The sequence below is a fragment of the Schistocerca piceifrons genome, chromosome 1 (assembly GCF_021461385.2).
Source record: "Schistocerca piceifrons isolate TAMUIC-IGC-003096 chromosome 1, iqSchPice1.1, whole genome shotgun sequence".
Taxonomy (NCBI): Eukaryota; Metazoa; Arthropoda; class Insecta; order Orthoptera; family Acrididae; genus Schistocerca; species Schistocerca piceifrons.
The window spans coordinates 1,199,235,238-1,199,253,135 of record NC_060138.1 but is presented as its reverse complement, the minus strand read 5'-3'; the positions used below and the strand labels follow the sequence as shown (position 1 = coordinate 1,199,253,135).

General features: G+C 47.0%; 1 protein-coding gene across 1 annotated transcript in view; it reads right to left on the bottom strand.

Moving 5' to 3' along the window:
* Nucleotides 1-17,898, bottom strand: part of LOC124779271 (serine/arginine repetitive matrix protein 2) — an 874,478-nt gene that overhangs the window by 628,578 nt on the left and 228,002 nt on the right. The window contains exon 3 of the mRNA XM_047253700.1: nucleotides 15,635-15,802. Coding sequence (XP_047109656.1) covers nucleotides 15,635-15,802 — 168 coding nt within the window. The remainder of the gene's footprint in view (nucleotides 1-15,634; nucleotides 15,803-17,898) is intronic.

Genomic DNA, 17,898 nt, shown 5'->3' with positions numbered 1-17,898 from the left:
TCCTGTTTTAGTTGCGAAGGGTTTGTAGGAAGAACAATTTCTGGCAGGCCTCTCGGTGAGTTCGGAACTCTCAAATTTTTATCTTCACAGTCTTTTCACGTGGTATACGTAGGAGGAAACAATATGTTGATTGCAACGAAATTAGAATTATATATTAACACCTTCAGCTGCTGACGGGTGTTGATACGTATCAACGGGGACAGGTGAAAATGTATCCCCCGACTGGGACTCGAACCTGAGATCTCCTGCTTACATGGCAGACGCTCTATCCATCTTTTTTCTTTTTTTTTTTAATTTTCGTTTTGTACGCTTTATTTCGTTGCATCTGTTCGGGGCGGCCGTCGTAAGACATCCATTTAAGTTCGTTGTTGATCCGTTAACTCAGTTTTTTTTATTACAGAGGGCACGTTACCCTCTGACCGAACACGCAGAGCTACTGTGCCGGCAAAAGCCGGCATCTGAACTACCGAGGACACAGAGGATAGTGCGACAGCAGGGACTATTTAGCGCACGCCTCCCGCGAGACCCACATTCTCACCTTATATGCCCACACACTACATTCGTAGTGTACCTACCCAATACACTCATTACTCGTGGGAGACATTCTTACCAAGTCTCGTAAGAGTTCGGTGTCTGTTCTTTTGGACATGTCGGACATATTCATATCCATATAAGTATATAGTTCTGGCAATACCTGCCATGATCTTCTTCTTCTGTGCGGATGCACACATATTACCCGAAATCTTACGGGACTTGGTAAGAATGTCTTCCACGAGTAATGAGTGTGTTGGATAGGGACACAACGAATGTAATGTGTGGGCATATAAGGTGAGAATGTGGGTCTCGCGGGAGGCGTGCGCGAGATAGTCTCTGCAGTCGCACTATCCTTCGTACCCTCGGTGGCTCAGATGGGTAGAGCGTCTGCCATGTAAGCAGGAGATCCCGGGTTCGAGTCCCGGTTGGAGTACACATTTTCACCAGTCTCCGTTGATATGTATTAACGTCCGTCAGCAGCTGAAGGTATTGATATATAATTCTAATTTCGTTCTAGACGGCTGCGGGTCATCAATGGTGTCCTGTCTGTTCTTTCGGACACGTCCGAAAGAACACACGATATCCATATAAGTATATATATTGATTGAGTCAGGTGAAGAGAAACTGAAATACACATGAAGTTTACGACGTGTCTCTGTTGTACCCTCATCGAATTGTTCGAAATCGGTTGAAAAATTTCACACTCACAATAGACTAAAAAGTAGAAGACAATTATTTAAATGAAAATTAATTTTAATGTACCATAGTTTTAAACCAGACTAAAAAAGTATAAAATCTCCTAGCCCATACATATTCCTGACCTCAGGCATATAATTCTGAAAATCTGTGATTGTGAATTTTTGACAACTAAGAGAACATCTGTAAAATTTTAAACGAAAAGTATGGAACACATGCAGCGGATAACAGTTGCACGAATAGATCACATCCTTACTGTTACGTTACTTACTAATTCATGAAGGACTAGTTCATCTCCTCAGTATTACCAGTAGCACGCATCCGCGATTTACGTTTTAAGTCTTACAAGTGTTTTCGTAGCTACTAAAAATTTCACAATCGCAAACTTTCAGGACCATCTATACGGGGTTAGGTATCTGAAGGGGTTAGGAGAAACTGTTTCAAACTTTTACCTCGATTTAAAAACGTGGTACATTAAAACTTCACTTTTATGTGAGTAATTTTACAGTTCAGAATATACACTACTGGCCATTAAAGTTGCTACACCACGAAGATGACGTGCTACAGACGGGACATTTAACCGACAGGAAGAAGATGCTGTGATATGCAAATGATTAGCTTTTCAGAGCATTCACAGAAGGTTGGGGCCGGTGGCGACACCTACAACGTGCTGACATGAGGAGAGTTTCCAAAAGATTTCTCATACACAAACAGCAGTTGACCGGCGATGCCTGGTGAAACGTTGTTGTAATGCCTCGTGTAAGGAGGAGAAATGCGTACCATCACGTTTCCGACTTTGATAAAGGTCGGATTGTAACCTATCGCGATTGCAGTTTATCGTATCGCGACATTGCTGCTAGCGTTGGTCGAGATCCAATGACTGTTAGCAGAATATGGAATCTGTGGGTTCAGGAGGGTCATACGGAACGCCATGCTGGATCCGAATGGCCTCGTATCACTATCAGTCGAGATGACAGGCATCTTATCCGCATGGCTGCAACGGATCATGCAGCCACGACTCGATCCCTGAGTCAACAGATGGGGACGTTTGCAAGACACCGACCATCTGCACGAACAGTTCGACGACGTTTGCAGCAGCATGGACTATCAGCTCGGAGATCATGGCTGTGCTTACCCTTGACGCTTCATCACAGACAGGAGCGCCTGCGATGGTGTACTCAATGACGAACCTGGGTGCACGAATGGCAAAACGTCATTTTTTCGGATGAATCGAGGTTCTACTTGCAGCACCATGATGGTAACACCCTTGTTTGGCGACATCGCTGTGAACGCACATTGGAAGCGTGTATTCGTGATCGTCATACTGGCGTATCACCCAGCATGATGGTATGGGGTGCCATTTGTTACACGTCTCGGTCACCTCTTGTCGCACTGACGGCACTTTGAACAGTGGACGTTACACTTCAGATGTGTTACGACCCGTAGCTGTACCATTCATTCGATCCCTGCGAAACCCTACATTTCAGCAGGATAATGCGCGACCGCATGCTGCAGGTCCTGTACGGGCCTTTCTGGATACAGAAAATGTTCGACTGCTGCCCTGGCCAGCACATTCTCCAGATCTGTCACCAACTGAAAACGTCTGGTCATTGGTGGCCGAGCAACTGGCTCGTCACAATACGCCATTCACTACTCTTGATGAACTGTGGTATCGCGTTGAAGCTGCATGGGCAGCTGTACCTGTACATGCCATCCAAACTCTGTTTGACTCAATTCCCAGACGCATTAAGGCCGTTATTACGGCCAGCGGTGGTTGTTCTGGGTACTGATTTCTCAGGATCTATGCACCCAAATTGCTTGAAAATGTTATCACAAGGAATGCCCGTTTATCACCTGCATTTCTTCTTGGTGTAACAATTTTAATGGCCAGTAGTGTAAGTTCTCACTAATGATAGCACACACGTGTCGAAAGATGTTTGTGCAATTAAAAAAAAATCAGTAGTCTGCGTAATTGTTGGACCTGAACGCACATGACTTTCGGACGTTTAGATTTGACTCGCGTCGCAAAGTTTCGAGTACGGTACTGAAGCGCGCTCTCGGGTGCCAAATCATCATCATCGTCAGGAGGCTCGATCTGGACGGAGAGCGCGGTGCCGGTGGGCCCGGGCTCGCCCCAGCCTCCGGGCTCCAGGCTGCAGCCTCTCGCCGCATTCCAGCGCGGGGTCGTTCAACCGGCGGTCCGCGCCGCCACGGCCGCCCGCTCTCCAGTCGGCCCTTCCGGGTCGCGGTTTCCATTACCATACGGACGGCGGCCGCCGCCACATGCACAGTTCGCTCCAGTGAGTCCCTACTTGGTGCGGCCGTTTTAGAGAATGTGTTAACAAGGCTACAGCATCTCGACCGACTCCTTCTCCTGTCAGAACAGGCGCGCCAGCCGCCCAGTCACTCCACAGAAACTCGGAACGTTCCTACCTTGGCGCATTCGGAGCTTCCGTGGCGTAGCGTGAAGTCGCGCGTATTCGTCAAGTGTGTGTTTACACTTGCGCAGCTTTCCGCGCGCACTAAACATATGCGGCTGTTGCACAAAGAGGCCAGGGAGCGCGTGCAACGGTGCAAAGTCATGCCTCTGAGCCGGAGTGGCCGAGCGGTTCTAGGCGCTGCAATCTGGAACCGCGCGACCGCTACGGTCGCAGGTTCGAATCCTGCCTCGGGCATGGATGTGTGTGATGTCCTTAGGTTAGTTAGGTTTAACTAGTTTCAAGTTCTAGGGGGCTGATGACCTCATAAGTTAAGTCCATAGTGCTCAGAGCCATTTCAACCATTTTTTATGCCTCTGATTTGTGCGCCCAGTGCACTGTGGACGGGCGCTGGAGACGCGAAGACACATGTAGAAGTCATGCCCCTGGCCGCAGTTCTGCTCTTGCGAAATTGTTTTAAAATCACCTTGCCGTTAAAAGACTAAGCTTTTCGCAATCCTTCAAATCTGCCTTTGCATTAGGACTTTGCTCGAGTGATTTAACCATAGAAATTACAATTTAAAGACTATTACTGTGCATTTCCTTGCTTGTGGTAGGTTAATTCCGCGGGTTATGAAAGACAGAGAGAAACGAAATCATTCTCCGAAGTTCCTTACAAATACGAATAACCTGGAAAGAACAAAGGCAAGCCTGAACAAAGTAACAAGCCTTCGTTCGTACTTAGGAAGCATACGTGCTGAAGAAGAGAAGTGATTCTGCCACTTTTGATATGCCGACGCCCTCCTGGCTCCTTAATGTACTTTTCCACGTATTTCACCAGAAAACCAGTCACGTCGATCAAATATCTGGCCGTAACGTTGCAAAAATATACTGAATGGAAGGAACACAAAATTACGGTAGTAGGGGAAGTGAATGGTCGACTTCGGTCTATTGGGAGAATTTTAGGAAAGTGTACCTCATCTATGAGGGAGCGACTGCCTATAGATGACTGGTGCGAAGCATTCTTGAGTGCTGCTCAAGAGTTTGCGATCCCCACCTTGTGGCATTAAAGGGATATATCGAAACAATTCAAAAGCTTGCTGCTAGATTTGTAACCGGGTGGTTCGATCAACACTCCAGTTTTACGGTGATGATTCATGATCTCAAACTGGAATCTCTGGAGGGAAGGCGACGTTTTTTATCGCGAAACGCTACTGAGAAAATTTAGGAAACCGGTTTTTGAATATGACGGCGGAAGGATTCTACAGGTGGTAACGAACATTTCCCGCAAGGACCACGAAGATAAGGGCAATTAGGGCTCTTACAGAACCACTGGCCTAGAACATTATTACAAAATTATAGGAAAGAATTGATTAAATGTAAGTACTGACCAGAAGTACAGAAAAGAAACAGTACTTACATGTCACGTATAAAAGTAAATATCAAGTGATAAAGCTTTAGTCACAAAACTTTTGAAATAGAGTACATAGAAGGCAAGCTACTATGAGCTGCTCACACATGCTGAACTGCGGTAGCATCAGACTCTGGGTCTGATTTCAAAAATTTTGTGACTAAAGGTTTATAGCACGATATTTAGTTTTATATGTGACTTGTAAGTAGTCTTTCTTTTTTGTGCTCCTGGTCGGTACATAAACTTAAAAAATATTTTTCCTGTAATTTTGTAATTGTGTTATAGGCCAGTTTCCGTGTTTTGATTCTGATGGAGGCACTCAGATCAGGGCCGTAACCTAGATCAAAAGACTTCCTTTTTTCGACCGATGACAGCTATTGCTTTAATTTTACTTTGTAAACGGTCGCTGACCACGCAGCCATGTTCAAAACCTTAAGACAAAAAATGGTTCAAATGGCTCTGAGCACTATGGGACTTAACATCTGAGGTCACCAGTTCCGTAGAACTTAGAACTACTTAAACCTAACTATCCTAAGGACATCACACACATCCATGCCCGAGGCAGGATTCGAACCTGCGACCGTAGCGGTCGCGCGGTTCCAGACTGTAGCGCCTAGAACCGCTCGGCCACACCGGCCGGCCATAACAGCAATACCTACCGAGTTTCTACAACAATGTATCTTACTTTTTTCTGGTTTATAGACCGCTTCAAGCATAGGGGAAAGTGAAATCCGAAGAGTATGTGAGCAGTATCTTTTCTGAAACTTTCTGGCAGATTAAAACTGTGTGCCGGGCCGAGACTCGAACTCGGGACCTTTGCCTTTCGCGGGCAAGTGCTCTACCATCTGAGCTACCCAAGCACGACTCACGCCCCACCCTAACAGCTTTACTTCTGCCAGTACCTCGTCTCCTACTTTCCAAACTTCACAGGAGAACAGGTTCGCAGGAGAGCTTCTGTGAAATTTGGAAAGTAGGAGAAGAGGTACTGGCAGAAGTAAAGCTGTGAGGATGTGGCGTGAGACATTCTTGGGTAGCTCAGATGGTAGAGCGCTTGCCCGCGAAAGGCAAAGGTCCCGAGTTCGAGTCTCGGACGGGCACACAGTTTTAATCGGCAAGGTGTTTCACATCAGCGCACACTCCGCTGCAGAGTGAAAATCTCATTCTAGTATCTTTTCTGTGTACATAAGTTGTACCGTAGTTCGCCAGTTCGTTAAAAGATTTCTCGTTTATCCTAAGACAAATCTGATAGTCTTGCGGTTCTGCTGCACGTTCTCGCAACATGTTGGTATGGCCATATGTAGAACACCTTCTAAACTGCTTTTGCGCCCATTGCTATTTCCTCTTGCATTTTCTTTCTGCAGCGCGAAGCGATTGCAATCGCAATACTTGCGAATTCTGCATCCTCTAGCGCCGACATGTTCGCTACGAACACGTAGACTTACAGACTTGTTCCGGACATAAATATTACGCAATGATATTGGGTGATATTGTGTGATATTGGCCTCGCACTTTCGCGCAGTATATTGACACATTTTTTTTTTTCCTCTATTGAGTTTCGATTCCCCCCGAAGGGGGCGGGTTGGCAGCAGCTTAGTATGCCGCTCTTCAGCCTACAGAATTTTTTTTAAAAAGCTGAAGATAATAAATAGTAAAAACAGGCGATAAAATCGGAGACTTAAATGGTAACATGGCGGAAAATCGTGGAACTTAAAACATAGAACAAAGGGATGATGATGCTAATAAAATGCATATGAAGCAGACGAGTAAAATAATAGACAGACAATTAAAAAAACACGGCGACAGTCTGGTTTCATAAAATTCACACCCAGCGACAGCATGATTTCTGTTCGCAGCACTTTGGAAAGACGAACAACACTGAACATTCACTTGAACACTGCACTAAAAGTTGGGAAATATGACATACCACAACCGAGGGCAGACGTGGGGAACGTTGACAGATGATGGGAAAGAAAAAGGGGGTAAGGAGAGGAAAAACGAAGGGGGGGGGGGGGGAGGGGGGAAAGGACCCAATGGAGGACGAGGACCCATAAGAGGGGGGGGGTGCTGGGAAGACCCGACAGGGAGTGGGGAAATGCAGAGGAGGGGAAAGCAAAAGGACTCGGGGGTGGGGGGGAGAAGGGAGGCTGGGAGAGGTTAATATTGACACAGTATTACGGCGCAATAAACACTGAGCGCCTGAATGCCCCATTACGTATAAGAGTCGGTATCCCGGCCGCCGTGCTGTGGTGTTAAGCCTGGCTGCCTGGCTGGCCCCGGCCGCCTGTGGCCAAATTCCTCGCAGCGGCCCGCGCCGCTCCCTCGCGCCCCCTACCAACACTGTGCGCGGTGATGGCTATCGGGCCTTGGGTGCCGGATGGCGCGGCCGGTGGCCGCCGACTTGCAACTCCGTTATACAAGTCTCACATGGAGAAAGATTCGTCGTAAGGTTGCGATGCTATTGGCCAGCAGGGTGTGGGGGCGACTAGCAAGGTGTAAGATCTGCTGCAAGCTGTGCTGTAGCATAATGCCCACGTCAAGTACAGATCTTTATTAGAATAACTGGGAGTTTTCTCAGCATGCTACAACGACTCTTCCCTGTATGCATCAGTTAAAGCAATAACGACGTTTTTGGAAAATTACAGTTTACAAGCAGCTGTATTATCAGTTTATAAACAACTACACTACTGGCCATTAAAATTGCTACACCACGAAGATGGCGTGCTACAGACGCGAAATTTAACCGACAGGAAGAAGATGCTGTGATATGCAAATGATTAGCTTTTCGGAGCATTCACACACGGTTGGCGCCGGTGGTGACACCTACAACGTGCTGACATGAGCAAAGTTTCCAACCGATTTCTCATACAAAAACAGCAGTTGACCGCCGTTGCCTGGTGAAACGTTGTTGTGATGCCTCGTGTAAGGAGGAGAAATGCGTACCATCACGTTTCCGACTTTGATAATGGTCGGATTGTACCCTATCGCGATTGCGGTTTATCGTATCGCGACATTGCTGCTCGCGTTGGTCGAGATCCAACGACTGTTAGCAGAATATGGAATCGGTGGGTTCAGGAGGGTAATACGGAACGCCGTGCTGGATCCCAACGGCCTCGTATCACTAGCGATCGAGATAACAGGCATCTTATCTTCACGGCTGTAACGGATCGCGCAGCATTCACTATCAGCTCGGAGACCGTGGCTGCGGTTACCCTTGACGCTGTATCACAGACAGGAGCGCCTGCGATGGTGTACTCAACGACGAACCTGGGTGCACGAATGGCAAAACGTCATTTTTTCGGATGAATCCAGGTTCTGTTTACAGCATCATGATGGTCGCATCCGTGTTTGGCGACATCGCGGTGAACGCACATTGGGAGCGTGTATTCGTCATCATCATACTGGCGTATCACCTGGCGTGATGGTATGGGATGCCATTGGTTACACGTCTCGTGACGGTACTTTAAACAGTGGATGTTACATTTCAGATGTGTTACGACCCGTGGCTCTACCCTTCATTCGATCCTTGCGAAACCCCACATTTCAACAGGATAATGCACGACCGCATGTTGCAGGTCCTGTACGGGCCTTTTTGGATGCAGAAATTGTTTGACTGCTGCCCTGGCCAGCACATTCTCCAGATCTGTCACCAATTGAAAACGTCTGGTCAATGGTGGCGCGAGCAACTGGCTCGTGACAATACGCCAGTCACTACTCTTGATGAACTGTGGTATCGTGTTGAAGCTGCAAGGGCAGCTGTACCTGTACATGCCATCCAAGCTCTGTTTGATTCAGTGCCCAGGCATATCAAGGCCGTTATTACGGCCAGAGATGGTTGTTCTGGGTACTGATTTCTCAGGATCTATGCACCCGAACTGCGTGAAAACGTAATCACATGTCATTTCTAGTATAATATATTTGTCCAATGAATACCCGTTTATCATCTGCATTTCTTCATGGTGTAGCAATTTTAATGACCAGTAGTGTAGTTTCGGTTAGAAACGGACCATCTTCAGCTATCATTGCCTACAATGGGTAATTACAAAAACAATCGTAATACACGAAACACCATTCATGACCTGTTGCACGAGTTGAGATCAAAGAGTAATGTTCAAATGTGTGTGAATTCCTAACGGACCATTTGCTTAGGTCATCGGTCCCTAGACTTACACACTACTTAAACTAAGTTAAACTAACTTATGCTAACAACAAAACACACACACACACACACACACACACACACACACACACACACACACACATGCCCGAGGGTGGACTCGAACCTCTGGTGGGAGAGGCCGCGCAGTCCGTGACATGACGCCTCAAAGAGTAATGAGCGTTTTTTAAGTTTCGCGGAGTTAAAACATCGGATTTTCAGAATTTTATTTTATCTTCTTGGTGCACATGATATTGATGTATGTTTGCATTTTCAGCTGTTTTGAATATTTAGTTTATTCTTAACGGTCGTAAAGGTTAAACGGTTTTTCGAGAAAGATGGAGCAAAGAATTTGAATTAAATTTTGCCTGAAAACTGGAACACAGGACTGAATCGCATTCAAAATGTTGACTGTGGCTTTTGGCGGAGCTACTATGAGTAAGACAAGAGTGGTATAGATGTTTCCAAGAGGGTCAAGAAGACGTCGAAGACGACGACTTTCCTGAACGCCCTAGCACAACAATCACTGGCGACGTTGCGGAAGCAGTAAGGAAAATGGTTCTGGAAATTCGCTGAATCACAATCAGGGACGTTGCTGATGACGTCGATATATCCTTTGATTCGTACCTCACGCCGCTATTCATTACGGTCGATGTCGACTTCCGACTGGCGCAGACCGCCGTGCCACACCGCCGGGGATGTGCCGTTGCGCCGGCACGCTACGCTGTGACTTGCGGTCTTGTTATTAATCGCGACTCTCCGGGAAACAACACTGCAACAGTTCACTGGTCATTTTATTGCCTGACATTTCTCTGTGGCCAAAGCGTTCGTGAAACAGGTCCCGGCAATCCAAAGCCGCAGTTTATTGCCTCGTGCTCAAAATCGTGTACTCACTTCCTAGGCTAGCTACTTTCCGCTGCATGAGGTGTTTTATTGCGTCAGGTATGTTGGATCTTTGCTTCCAGCATATGTCTTCAACACACATATCCTTCAACAATTGATAAAATTAGTCTTTCTTCTCGGGTATACTTTCGATAGATATCATAAGTTTCCCGCAAATTGGATAACATCTGTGCATCTTCAAATTTTCACGGCGCAATGAATGATCCACTACATTTCGGTGTGCAACCGCTTGAAAACTATTTCTTCATCTCGACTTCAGACACATATCTTAAGGACGTTTTTCGAGTGGACTGACAGACTAAAGCTACTGCGCTTGCCAAAAGAATCTCTAGAAATTCGCTTGTCGCAGAATTTAATTAACATAGTTAGGGGCCGGCCGAAGTGGCCGAGCGGTTCTAGGCGCTACAGTTTGGAACCGCGCGACCGCTACGGTCGCAGGTTCGAATCCTGCCTCGGGCATGGATGTGTGTGATGTCCTTAGGTTAGTTAGGTTTAAGTAGTTCTAAGTTCTAGGGGACTGATGACCTCAGAAGTTGAGTCCCACAGTGCTCAGAGCCATTTGAACCATAGTTAGGGGTTTCACCCTGGACGAATAACTGAACCAGGCACTCAAGGACGCCACTAGAATGTAGCAACTAATCACACATATGACACATCGATAGCCCAGAATGAGTCGACCAGAAAGCACAGATTCAATTTATGCGCAGCTTTACCGCCAAACAACGGCTCTGGGGATTAATTGTGGTCGCACCAGCAATAGCGCTGTCCGTGGACTTAAAAGGCCGGATGGAGCACAGTGGTTTCAGTTTGTCAGTTTACTCGGAAAATGGTTGGAAGACATGTGAAGTGAAGAAACAGGCTTTCCGAGGTTGCACTCTCGAAATTTAACGGATGGATGACATCTCTTCGTTTCCTTCCGGATCTCAGCCATGTATAAAATTGTGACCTCAATTAATTGAATTATAGCTTGTTTATGAAATAAATGCAAGGGAAGAGTTACTCTGTTGGTGGAAGAAGAGACCGCCGATTGACGAATTTTAAGAGAATTTCTACAATCGAGGAAGAAAGACTCTTGGTCGAACGCTGGAGGGTAAAGAGGTATTCGCGAGGTAATCTCATAATGCAATGTGTCAGCTGTACAGCTATTTTTAGACTTTTGCAGTTAATGTTTAATGAGTAATTTTTTGGCTTCCATGCTAATCTTTACAACGCAATACAGCAGCGATTCAGAGCGACAGGGATTCGATAGTTTTGCCGTATCTATTCGTCACCATGTGTGTGTACACAAGTTACGCAGTTCCCACAAATTGCGAGCAGATGGGTGGTGTTTCACGGGAGTGGGGAGCGCCCCGAACCCCAGGCACTGCTGCTGAAAGGAAAGGAGATGGGTCGACCACGGTCTGCTACAGCAGAAAATGACCGCCAAATTGTAGAACAGGCAAGAAGTGACCGACGTCAAACAGTTGGGGAGCTGTAGCACGTTCAACAGGATACCAAGGCACGCATCTTACGCTCCACAGTATTACGGAGATTGCATGGGGGGATGGTCACTTAGCTCGACGACCGGTTCGTTGTGTTCCGTTGATAACCGCACATCGGCAGCACTGTTCGTGGCGGTGCCAAGAGCATAGTGACTGGACCAACGATGAGTGAGGTCGCATGTATCTTCTACGATGTGAGCTGATTCAGTCTGAGTGGCGGTTCTGGATGTACCCCCACATAGCGAGTGGTGGGAACACGTAAACTACCTACGAACATCGCGAACATGTTCGTATTGGTGGTTCAGTTGCTATGGTGTGTGGAGGCTCAATGCTGCATAAGCATACTGGCCTCCATATCTTCGAACTCGGTACAAAAAATGGTTCAAATGGCTCTAGCCACCATGGGACTTAACATCTGAGGTCATCAGTCCCCTAGACTTAGAACTACTTAAACCTAACTAACCTAAGGACAACACACACATCCATGCCCGAGGCAGCATTCGAACGTGCGACCGTAGCAGCAGCGCGGTTCCGGACTGAAGCGCCTAGAACCGCTCGGCCACAGCGGCCGGCCGAACTCGGTACACTGCCCAGTCACCGCTATTGTGGTTGGTTGGGTGATTCGGGGCAGGGGACCAAATACCGATGTCATTGGTTCCATCGGATTAGGGAAGAATGAGAAAGAAAGTCGGCCGTGCCGTTTCAAAGGAACCATCCCAGTATGTTCCCAAAGCGATTTATGGAAATCACAGAAAACCTAAGTCAAGATGGCTGGAGGCGGGTTTGAAGTGACTGACTCCCGAATGCGCTACTGTACTCCTTCCCCCCCCCCCCCCCCTCACCCCAACTCCCCCTTGTGTCTTTTCAGGGGTGCATTCGGCAATGACTTCATTCTGATGGGTGACAATGGGCGACCGCATCGAGCAACGCAGGTGGAGCAGCGCTTGGAACGAAAGGATGTTCAGCGTATTCACTGCCCTGCCCACTACTCTCACTTAAATCCCATCGAGAATGCGTGGGATGCGTTGAGGAGACATACGGGTACCATCCAGCAGTTGTGAATCGCGCTGGAGGAGGAATCGAACGCCCCACTACAAGCATTCGTTACGAGCCCTGTGATCAGAGTGAGAGGAAAGTGCAAAGCATGCACTACCGCCCGTGGTCATCATAAATTTTATTAAAAACCATATCCACCCCCTCCCCTCTATTTTAATGTCCGGAAGACCATCATAAATCGTGGCCATCACAAATTTTATTAAAAACCATATCCCCCCCCTCCCCTCTATTTTAATGTCCGGAAGACCATCATAAATCGTGGTCATCACAAATTTTATTAAAAACCATCTCCCCCCCCCCACCCCTCCATTTTAATGTCCGGAAGACCATCATAAATCGTGGTCATCACAAATTTTATTAAAAACCATATCCCCTCCCCCTCCCCTCTATTTTAATGTCCGGAAGACCATCATAAATGGCGGCGACTTCAGTGTAAATTACTGACTTCGAATACATGGGCCATTAACGTTCGTCTCATTGTAAATTTCTTTCCGTTAGCTTCGATACTATTATGTGGGAGTTCTTTTTATGTATGATCCGAGTTTCTTCGATCTTGAGTTGCTTTCGTCGCTAAGTTTTGCACACCAGTTTACGTTCCTACCGCATCATGTGCCCGTGACGTCACCAGGCGACCATCGGGCCCGCGATTATCAGTGGTCGAAAAATTGTGACTCCGACATTGGATCACATCACCAGACAGGCAAGTGAAACAAACACTTGGCATCGTGAACCCACTACTGACGGCCCTCACAATCACTTGGCTATTCGTCTTGCAGAGTAGCATTTTTTCCCATAAAGTGAGAAAATCGGTGCAGTTCTCCTAGCCCTGACCAGCTCGTCAGGCAGCTAAGCGATAGGACCTTCTAGCTATATGAAATAAAATCCTAGTAACCTCTGAACGGTTTGCATTACGACATTCAACTGCGCAGTTGTCCGCCGGGAACGGTGGGAATTAGTATGCGCAAGAGCACGCCTTTTAGCTACGAAGCGAAGCGAAGTTTCATTTAGATGGGTTCGTCAGTAAGCAAAATTGGCGCATTTGGTGGACTGAGAATCCGCATTTCGCGATCGAGAAGTCTCTTCACCCTCAACGGGTGACTGTGTGGGGTGCAATATCGAGTCACGGAATAACCAGTGCGATATTCCTTGATGGCACGGTGGCTATCGAACGCTACGTGAAGGTTTCGGAAGATTTCATCCCCATTATCCAAAGTGGTCTTGATTTCGAGAAGATGTGGTTCATACACTGCGGAACTCGATCCCATCGCAGTGAAAGAGTGCGTGATGTGCTGGAGGAGCACTCTGACGACCGCATTCAAACTTGGAGTACCCAGAGGCCACTGGCCGCCATATTCTCCTGATCTGAACAAATCCGAGTCCTTTTCGTGGGGCTACATTAAAGACAAGGTGTAAAGCAACAACCCAAAACCATTGCTGAGCTGAAAACAACGATTATGGAGGTCGTCGACAGCATCGATGTTCCGAAACTTCATCGAGTCATGCACAATTTCGCTATTCGTCGGCACCACATCTTCGCCAATGGTGGCAGGCATATCCAACATGTCATCACCTAAATCCGAATATCTGTAGTGACATTTACATGTCGAAAAAAGTGTGTACACGCCCTAGTTCGTAACTAATTTACGTCTTTTTTCATATACACTACTGGCCATTAAAATTGCTACACCACGAAGATGACGTGCTACAGACGCGAAATTTAACCGACAGGATGATTAGCATTTCAGAGCATTCACACAAGGTTGGCGCCGGTGGCGACACGTACAACGTGCTGACATGAGGAAAGTTTCCAACCGATTTCTCATGCACAAAAGCAGTTGACCGGCGTTGCCTGGTGAAACATTGTTGTGATGCCTCGTTTAAGAAGGAGAAATGCGTACCATCACGTTTCCAACTTTGTTAAAGGTCGGATTGTAATCTATCTCAATTGCGGTTTATCGTATCGCGACATTGCTGCTCGCGTTGGTCGAGATCCGATGACTGTTAGCAGAATATGGAATCGATGGGTTCAGGAGGGTAATACGGAACCCCGTGATGGATCCCAACGGCCTCGTATCACTAGCAGTCGAGATGACAGGCATCTTATCCCCATGGCTGTAACGGATCGTGCAGCCACGTCTCGATCCCTGAGTCGACAGATGGGGACGTTTGCAAGACAACAACCATCTGCACGAACAGTTCGACGACGTTTGCAGCCACATGGACTATCAGCTCGGAGACCATGGGTGCGGTTGTTTGCATGTTTGGCGACATCGCGATGAACACACATTGGAAGCGTGTATTCGTCATCGCCATACTGGCGTGTCACCCTGCGTGATGGTATGGGGTGCCATTGGTTACACGTTTCGGTCACCTCTTGTTCGCATTGACGGCACTTGGAACAGTGGACACTACATTTCAAATGTGTTACGACCCGTGGCTCTACCCTTCATTCGATCCCTGCGAAACCCTACACTTCAGAAGGATAACGCACGACCGCATGTTGCAGGTCCTGTACGGGCCTTTCTGGATACAGAAAATGTTCGACTGCTGCCCTGGCCAACACATTCTCCAGATCTCTCACCAACTGAAAACGTCTGGTCAATGGTGGCCGAGCAACTGGCCCGTCACAATACGCCAGTCACTATTCTTAATTAACTGTGGTATCGTGTTGAAGCTGCATGGCAGCTGTACATGTACACGCCATCCAAGCTCTGTTTGACTCAATGCCCAGGCGTATCAAGGCCGTTATTACGGCCAGAGTTGGTTGTTCTGGGTACTGATTTCTCAGGATGTATGCACCCAAATTGCGTGACAATGTAATCACATGTCAGTTCTAGTATAATAAATTTGTCCAATGAATACCCGTTTATCATCTGCATTTCTTCTTGGTGTAGCAATTTTGATGGCCAGTAGTGTAGTTGAATGATTGTCACAATACACCCGCAGGCGCGAGCAGCAGGCGAGCGCAGGCGGCGGTACTCACGTCGTCGGTGAGGTCTCCCAGGTGCTTGACGTCCTCGGTCTCGACGCGCTCCTCGCGCTCCTCGCGGCTCTTGACGGTGTGCTCCCGCACCTCCCGGACCAGCCCGTCCGGGCCCTCCGTGACGGCCCACTCTTCACCCTGCGGAGGGTCATCGCCCGACGTACGGTGCTGCAACATAGCACACAAATCCCTGTTCTGCATTCTGTCACAGCAACATGATATACAGTAAAAACCACTTCCTAACTCTGAAATAAACAGTATTGATATTCCAAAAGAATATTTATTTAATAGTTCATTGTGAACAGGCTCTCAGCTTTCTAGCCCTTCCCCAGACTACTCACGGAAAGTCCATAGAACTTGAACGACAGTTTATGGCTTCACAAAGATTGTTTTTCCAAACATATACAGGGTGGTCCATTGATCGTGACCGGGCCAAATATCTCACGAAATGAGCGTCAAACAAAAAAACTACAAAGAACGAAACTTGTCTAGCTTGAAGGGGGAAACCAGATGGTGCTATGGTTGGCCCGCTAGATGGCGCTGCCATAGGTCAAACGGATATCAACTCCGTTTTTTTAAACACGAACCCCCATTTTTTATTACATATTCGTGTAGTACGTAAACAAATATGAAAGTTTTAGTAGGGCCACATTTTTCGCTTTGTGATAGATGGCGCTGTAATAGTCACAAACAAATGGCTCACAATTTTAGACGAACATTCGGTAACAGGTAGGTTTTTATATTACAATACATAACGTAGGTACGTTTGAACATTTTATTTCGGTTGTTCCAATCCGACACACGTACCTTTGTGAACTTGTCATTTCTGAGAACGCATGCTGTTACAGCGTGATTACCTGTAAATAACACATTAATGCAATAAATGCTCAAAATCATGTCCGTCAACCTCAATGCATTTGGCTGTACGTCTAACGACATTCCTTTTAAGAGCAAGTAGTTGGCCATCCGTAATGTTCGCACATGCACTGACAATGCGATGACGCATGTTGTCAGGCGTTGTCGGTGGATCACGATGGCAAATATCCGTCAACTTTGCCCACAGAAAGATATCTGGGGACGTCAGATCCGGTGAACGTGCGGGCCATGGTATGTTCCTTCGACGACCAATCCACCTGTCATGAAATATGCTATTCAATACCGCTTCAACTGCACGCGATCTATGTGCCGGACATCCATCATGTTGGAAGTACATCGCCATTCTGTCATGCAGAGAAACATCTTGTAGTAACATCGGTAGGGCATTACCTAGGAAATCAGCATAATTCCACCATTTAGATTGCCATCGATAAAATGTGAGCCAATTATCCTTCTTCCCACAATGCCGCACCACACATTAACCCCGCCAAGGTCGCTGATGTTCCACTTGTCGCAGCCATCGTGGATTTTCCGTTTCCCAATAGTGCATATTATGCCGGTTTACATTACCGCTGTTGGTGAATGACGCTTCGTCGCTAAATAGGACGCGTGCAAAAAATCTGTCATCGTCCCGTAATTTCTCTTGTGCCCAGTGGCAGAACTGTACACGACGTTCAGAGTCGTCGCCATGCATTTCCTGGTGCATAGAAATATGGCACGGGTGCAATCGATGTTGATGTAGCATTCTCAACACTGACGTTTTTGAGATTCCCGATTCTCGCGCAATTTGTCTGCTACTGATGTGCGGATTAGCCGCGACAGCAGTTAAAACACCTACTTGGGCATCAACATTTGTTGCAGGTCGTGGTTGGCGTTGCACATGTGGCTGAACACTTCCTGTTTCCTTAAATAACGTAACTATCCGGCGAACGGTCCGGTGGATGATATCGTCCAGGACACCGAGCAGCATACACAGCACACGCCCGTTGGACATTTTGATCACAACAGCCATACATCAACACGATATCAACCTTTTCTGCAATTGGTAAATGGTCCATTTTAACACGGGTAATGTATCACGAAGCAAATGCCGTCCGCACTGGCGGAATGTTACGTGATACCACGTACTTATACCTTTGTGACTATTACAGTGCCATCTATCACAAAGCGAAAAAAAGTGGTCCAACTAAAACATTCCTATTTCCTTACGTACTACACGAATATGTAATAAAAATGGGGGTTCCTATTTTTAAAAAACGCAGTTGATATCCGTTTGACCTATGGCAGTGCCATTTAGTGGGTCAACCATAGCGCCATCTGGTTTTCCGCTTCAAGCTAGACGAGTTTCGTTCTTTGTAGTTTTTTCGTTTGATGCTTATTTCGTGAGA